Consider the following 7,024-nt stretch of genomic DNA (forward strand, 5'->3'; position numbering starts at 1 on the left):
AATTAGCTAAGTCGGAGCTTTACAGACAGCTTTACACCAGTGATATGTCGATTCATCATGGACCTGAAAGTCAAGGGTGGGAATTTCGGTCTGCGTAGGTACCAGACTGCACCAATGAGGTCCGTATTTATTTTCCAAATATAGGCGTTTTGAAGAACCTCTTCTTCTGTTCACTCCTGCAAAAGAGAAAAAAAAAAATGTGCCTTGTGAATCAACAGGACATTTGCTACAACTTTTTTTCCCGCCTTCAAGGCACATTACAAGCTTTATTTTTGATCTGATTTTCAAACAAGTGGGCTTTCCTTTCTTTAAATACGAAAAGGATAAAGAAATGTTCAATATCTGTGGGGTAAAAAGCTTCGAATTGTCTTTAGATACACGGTAAGCGTTCTGAGGACTTACTAGCGAGGCAATAAATTGAGCTTGAAAAAGCTTGAAAAGTCGAAAGCGAAGAGAGAAGAAAGGCAGGATAGGAGAAAGCCAGCCATTCCGAGATCGAACCTTATCTGTTAAGGATAAAATACGCCCCGAGCGAGAATCAAACTCGCGACCTAAACAAGGTAGATGCGCTACACCCCAAGCCAACTAGGCTGGCTAGGAAGCTATAATGGATCTTACCTATAGGCTGGCTTAAAAAAGAAAATGTACCTCGGTACCGCTTTCGTATTACTGGGCAACTAGGCTGGCTAGGGAGCTTTAATGTCTCTTACCTTGTGAAGTTCCGATAAGGAGTGGCATTCCCCCGCCTGTTGCGTGCTACACCCCAAGCCAACTAGGCTGGCTAGGAAGCTTTAATGGATCTTACCTATAGGCTGGCTTGAAAAAAAAAAAATAAATAAAATAAAAAAATGTACCTCGGTACCGCTTTCTTATTACTGGGCAACTAGGCTGGCTAGGGAGCTTTAATGTCTCTTACCTTGTGAAGTTCCGATAAGGAGTGGCATTCCCCCGCCTGTTGATGGTTTGCACAAGTGCCATGTCGGAGGTAGGTGTATTCCTCAGTCCTTGCATAGTAGGGGTCACGGGGCCTTGCACGGTCGACGGCAATACAATATACTGGTTCCAATAGTCCCCCTGAATGTCGAGCAAGCTAGCGAACACTTTGACTGCCTTCGAACTTTGTGAAATGTTTTCGCTATTGTCCGTACCGATGATGATCGGGCCAAATATTTCCGCCAAGGCTTGTTTGGTCATTTTCGTGTCGCCCGATTCTGCCACCCTGTACAGTCGAAAGATTTGATGTAAATACATATGGATGAACGAAGTGAATTTAAGGTTTTTTTTTTTTTTTTTTTTTTTTTTTCGTTTTAAATACATATGGATGAACGAAGTGAATTTAAGTTTTTTTTTTTACTCGTCGATTGTACCTATTTATTTAGTTTGTTTGGGCTACTCTACTATAACTCTCTAAAGAGTCTAAAAGGTTAGGCCGATTTTGATTAAATGTTCAACACGTGAACTAAATTCTAATTCGAACGTAAATTTAACCGCTTAGCGAATGAGTGCCTCAACTAGGTACCTAATACACTTTTTAATATTTTGATTTTAACTACTAAACTGCTAAGGCAGATTGATCTAAAAAAAAAAGACCTTAGTGTGTCGGTAGAGTACAGCGAGCATAGCTTTACCTTTGCAAGTGAAGTACAATATACGCGAGCGTATCCCGATTAGGTTGGGGTAGGTCCGCTATTCCCGCATACAGATGACTCTGAATATCCCGCGTGTTTTCTTCTTCCAAAGCCTCCGCGAACCACGGCCAGCTAGTAGAAGGTACCAGGTTCTCATCCAAGCAGAGGAGAAATTCTTTCAGTGCAGAGCAGATGCTGTGGATGTGTGCTTTCTTCAGGAGGGAGTCCAGTTTGAGCTTCTTGTCACTCACTAACTCTTTCTGTAGAAACATTACAATTCAGATAAAATGTTTAAAATTAATATTTTATTAGGTACCTACTTAAGATCATTACGATTGAACAAAGCAAGATACAAGCCTCATGTTCATAGTCAGACACATTTCTGGTTGGCTGGGGGACGTTGAACAGGGGTAGACCAGATTAGTCTGCCAGGCGGAAATCGAACCAGCGACCTAGCGCTCACAAGGCAGGCGTGCTACCTTCCAAGCCATCTAGGTCTACAGTGGAGGGACTGTAAACTACTTACCAATAACTCTTTAATCTGCTCAGGATGGCCCTCATACTTGTAGATATTTTCCTGATCCAGCCCTGAGTTTTCCACAGCATTGATACAATGAATAACCAGGCCTGGTATCATGGGAGGCAGGAATGGAGTGTACGCTGAAATGTTGCCTGAAAATGAGGAAAACACAAGAAACTATTGAGCTTAAAATATACGAAGGACCCCCAACGACTTTGAATGAACCAGTTCTCAAAACATCACAGTAAAGTAAAGCACACCATCATCAATAAAATTTGTTCCTGTTTATTAGACCAGATGAATGCCTTAACTAGCTTGCAACTAAAGTTACTGTATAACTGCCAAGGTCTTTAATCCATCTGGATACTAACCACGCTCAAAGTTGCTTAACTTTAGAGATATAATTATTTGGAACTGATGCTATCGCCGCTGATTCTACATATTCTTCTTACTGTGGATGTGTGCTTTCTTCAGGAGGGAGTCCAGTTTGAGCTTTTTGTCACTCACTAACTCTTTCTGTAGAAACATTACAATTCAGATAAAATGTTTAAAATTAATATTTTATTAGATTCGTAGAAGCTCAACCCGTCCTTTGGGGCTGGCCAGCCCCTACACCTAAGCCATATTTTATTAGGTACTTACTTAAGATCATTACGATTGAACAAAGCAAGATACAAGCCTCATGTTCATAGTCAGACACATTTCTGCTTGGCTGGGGGACGTTGAACAGGGGTAGACCAGATTAGTCTGGCTGGGGGACTTCCCTTGCTAAAGAAATAGCAAAGGGCATCCACTCGTAAAATTTGTTTCCAAAACCAAATGTCAGGCCACCAAAGCAATCACCCTAGTTAGGGCTGATTGAGAGGCTGACTAAAAACGCCGACCCGTCATACACGGGAAAAAGTACAGGGAAGAGAGAAGGCAGATAGGATAGGATAGGAGAAACCCAGCCAGCCCTCTGTTTAAAAAACTTGGCCCCAGGCGGAAATCGAACCAGCGACCTAGCGCTCACAAGGCAGGCGTGCTACCTTCCAAGTCATCTAGGCCTACAGTGGAGGGACTGTAAACTACTTACCAATAACTCTTTAATCTGCTCAGGATGGCCCTCATACTTGTAGATATTTTCCTGATCCACGGACACACAAGCACAACAGTTGAACAGTTCTTCAGTTCAGCTGGTTCAGAGCAGAGGTATCAAAGCTCATAAGTTCTGGGATTAATACAATAATCCCTAGATTAGAAGTAGAAAGAAAGTTCAGGTTCAACGATCAAATTTAAATTTTAAAAATTCAAATCGAACTGTGGCACTGCCGGATGCCGGACAGTCGGGACAGTCCGGACAACTTCAGCAAATCAGCAGCACCTGCTGCAGGAACAGCGTTGCCAGATTTACACTGTTGTCGTACGATAATACAATCATATGGGCCAGTTGTATTTTTTTCACAATATCATATATTAAATTTATGTTATCCAATTTTTTAGGGGTTATAGGGTTAAGTAAGGAGATTAATTTTATTTTGCAATCAAAAGCATTTTTAAATCTTTCATTTATTTAATTAGAACTGACCTTACTCTGGTAGCTTTTCCGTAATATCAAATAGGACATCGCATCTGTACGACTTTTCCCATGTTTTTTGTTTTAATGGTACACTTCACAAACCCACAGGCGCGCTGCTGATCAGGGCCCCCAGCCCGCCAAAATTTGTATTTTAACATTTTTTTAACTGACGAGTCAGTAGTCCAGTGCAAGTGTTTTTTGTTTGATCTTTTTTCTTTTAACAGTTTTAATTTTAACTTTTAATGCTTTTTACTTTTTATGGAATACTTTTGTCTACTTTCAACACTTGGTGTGACTTTCTGACTTTTTCTACATTTGTTAAATAGGTACATAAACAGATTACAGTGATCATCAAATCCTCAGGTGAGTTTAGAATCAAGCTCCATTTACTTGCCTGGTCTCTCTCTCTTCCCAACCTAAGAGGAGGTTTGGTGAACTTATACAGAACATGTCCCTATGAGTGCCAAAATAGTCTGACTAGGACAAGAAAGTATTGAGTAAAATAGTAAATTTTGTTTATGGTATAAACATTCTTGCCAAATTGAATCTAAACTGGACAAATTGTTCAAGAGTTATTGTGAAATAGATCAGTTGCACTTACTTGGGTGATGTTTCAAAGTCATAAAGCAGGAAAAATGAGGACCAATGGAATTTTTCTTTTTCTTCTACGACTTCTGGATCCCAAGATAAATCAATTTAAAAAATACCGGTAAATCATGAACTTTGATGTCACGGCATACGCTCCCATAGGTGAAGACATCACATCAAATGTCCCAAGCAAAGCTCCCTTGCAGGCAACACATTAATATGCTTGTGTGCATATGTTTCTGCCCAGTTCTTTCTGCTCCTCTGCTGGTGCACTTGCATAGTGGTGCTACCTAACAGACGAAAAAAACAACTGGGTAAAGTCTGATGTCACACATATTTGAACTCTTTCATTAGAACGGAAAATATAAATTTAATTTTCGACCTTTTACAGTTATTATTTCAGAGTTTTGACCACAGATTTGGATTTTTCCCAACTTTTTACGTAGGAATTGACCATTTATTAATAATTTTTACCCATTTGCAACTGCTCCATTAGGTAGGTAAGTTATGAAATAGGTAACTACAAAACTTATTACCTTTATATGATACAATGGCTACACGTTCCGGTTTTGATCTTATCCGACTCGAGTTTCGTCCATCTCCGTGGACTTTTTCAACGAAACTCGAGTCGGATAAGATCAAAACCGGAACGTGTATCCATTGTATCATATAAAGGTAATAAGTTTTGTAGTTACCTATTTCAAGGTAGGTAAATGTGTAAAAAGGAATATTAAACAAGTAATCCATTCCACAGGTATTATCAACCACATCAATGACTTGGAGGACAGAGTTTCCACAATAGAAACAATAGACAGTGCTTGCACGTCTTGCTACAGTGACAGTGAAATGAACAACCGATGCAACAGTAGCTACAAAAACTATCTCACTTCTCCTGGTACTGGCAGTTTAGGAATGACTGTTCGGACACAAGTTCATCAGATATGTCCTCTGTGGTTTCTGTTGAAAAGCTCAGCTCTGAGAATATACCTGTAATGTAACAAAGAGGTATAGGTTTGAGTACACCTTTTTTCAAAGAGGTTTGACAGAGGGAACAGTGAAAATTTAAAAACAGAGGCCTTATCGCCCGGAAAGCGAAGAGAGAAGAACAGGATAGGAGAAAGCCAGCCGTTCCTAGAACGAACCTAACTGTTCAGGATAAAGTTCGTCCCGAGTGAGAATCGAAGCCGCGACCTAGTGCTTACACGGTAGGTGTCCTATTTTCCAAGCCAACTAGCCTAAAACTGTCAAAGATTTTTTTCCTTCTTCTTTTTTAGTTCTGTTGTTAGAGCTAGGATATGTGGATATGTACCTATGTACTTTAAAAAATAAATAATAATTAAGTAAATGGTAAATGCTTACTATGATTTCCACTGTAGATAATGGGCGTATTTAGATCAACAGTAGAAGTAATTCTACTGATGGTTGCCTTTGTTTCTTCCATAACGGAATTTCTAGTCCGTCCTTCCTTTATTATTACAACAGTAATAAAAAGGTATTTGGGACGGACTATTGTTAGTTCTGTTGTTAGAGCTAGGATATGTAGATATGTACCTATGTACTTTAAAAAATAAATAATAATTAAGTAAATGGTAAATGCTTACTATGATTTCCACTGTAGATAATGGGCGTATTTAGATCAACAGTAGAAGTAATTCTACTGATGGTTGCCTTTGTTTCTTCCATAACGGAATTTCTGGTGTCATCCAAGAGCAAATTTGTGACTTGTTTCAATTTTTGCCTCTGAAAAAGGGCAGAAAGTTAATATTTTTTTATCAAAAGGGAATCTCCATGGGAATATGTACATGATTATTAGTATGAGTAAAATTATACTTACAAGATTATTTCTCTCTTTTTCTGCATTAACTTTCTCCATGGAATTTCTGGTGTCATCCAAGAGCAAATTTGTGACTTGTTTCAATTTTTGCCTCTGAAAAAGGGCAGAAAGTTATTAATTTTCTATCAAAAGGGAACCTCCATGGGAATATGTACATGATTATTAGTATGAGTAAAATTATACTTACAAGATTATTTCTCTCTTTTTCTGCATTAACTTTCTCCATTTTTCCTTGGTTGATCAGTAATTTCAAATAACTCAGCTGTCTATCTTTGTCAGCACATTCTTGCTGGGATGCCAATAACTTTTGTTTCAGACCTTCTATTTCCTGTTTCATGCTTTGGTTTTCCACTACAAACGTTTTGTCAACACATTTGACATAATCAATGAACTCTGTGGAATAGATATTAAAAACCATAAATTATTTATTTAAGCTTACATAACCCTCTCCCTCCTGAACTTTAAATGAGTTAGAGCTCATATTTGAAGTACTTATGAGTACACTAGCTGAATTCCGTCGCTTCGCTCCGGAATCCCGCTAGTTCATCCCGAGGCATGGCCAAACTTGTGGAAAAGGCATGACCTGTTTTCCTTATTTCTGTATGGGTAATCAGCTTGAGACTCCAATCCATATTGTTTGACGTATTCAAAAGCAACGTCAATATTTCCTCCACTGCAACCAGCATTTGTACTCCCATGGTCACACTCAACCAACTGTGATTTGGAAAGTGGGTAGAGGGCGTTCTTAAATAAAGCCACTTGAGATTCCAGAATTGCTGCGGAAAAGATTTATTTTCATTAAGTATTTTTCAATATTACCTATAATCTACAGTATCCACTCTACAAGGTTTTTTGAAGTCTCTTTCGAAAAGAGCTTCTGAACAAAATTTTGAGGG

The 7,024-nt window shown here is 38.9% G+C and overlaps 2 protein-coding genes across 2 annotated transcripts; both read right to left on the reverse strand.

The window, feature by feature from the left end:
- Positions 1-10: 10 nt before the first annotated feature.
- On the reverse strand, positions 11-2,411 carry LOC103517017 (rac GTPase-activating protein 1). The gene is made up of 5 exons (XM_008482020.2): positions 2,405-2,411; positions 2,155-2,300; positions 1,629-1,888; positions 917-1,219; positions 11-176 (listed from the first exon to the last, which is right to left on the reverse strand). The coding sequence occupies exons 1-5, from the start codon at positions 2,409-2,411 to the stop codon at positions 128-130; spliced, it is 765 nt and encodes a 254-aa protein (XP_008480242.1). The 3' UTR covers positions 11-127.
- Positions 2,412-5,083: 2,672 nt separating this feature from the next.
- LOC108253400 lies at positions 5,084-6,517 on the reverse strand. The gene is made up of 4 exons (XM_026829258.1): positions 6,316-6,517; positions 6,167-6,221; positions 5,654-5,737; positions 5,084-5,281 (listed from the first exon to the last, which is right to left on the reverse strand). The coding sequence occupies exons 1-4, from the start codon at positions 6,463-6,465 to the stop codon at positions 5,178-5,180; spliced, it is 393 nt and encodes a 130-aa protein (XP_026685059.1). The 5' UTR covers positions 6,466-6,517; the 3' UTR covers positions 5,084-5,177.
- Between the last annotated feature and the right edge of the window lie 507 nt (positions 6,518-7,024).

Source organism: Diaphorina citri, unplaced genomic scaffold, assembly GCF_000475195.1.
Source record: "Diaphorina citri unplaced genomic scaffold, Diaci psyllid genome assembly version 1.1 scaffold1721, whole genome shotgun sequence".
Taxonomy (NCBI): domain Eukaryota; kingdom Metazoa; phylum Arthropoda; class Insecta; order Hemiptera; family Psyllidae; genus Diaphorina; species Diaphorina citri.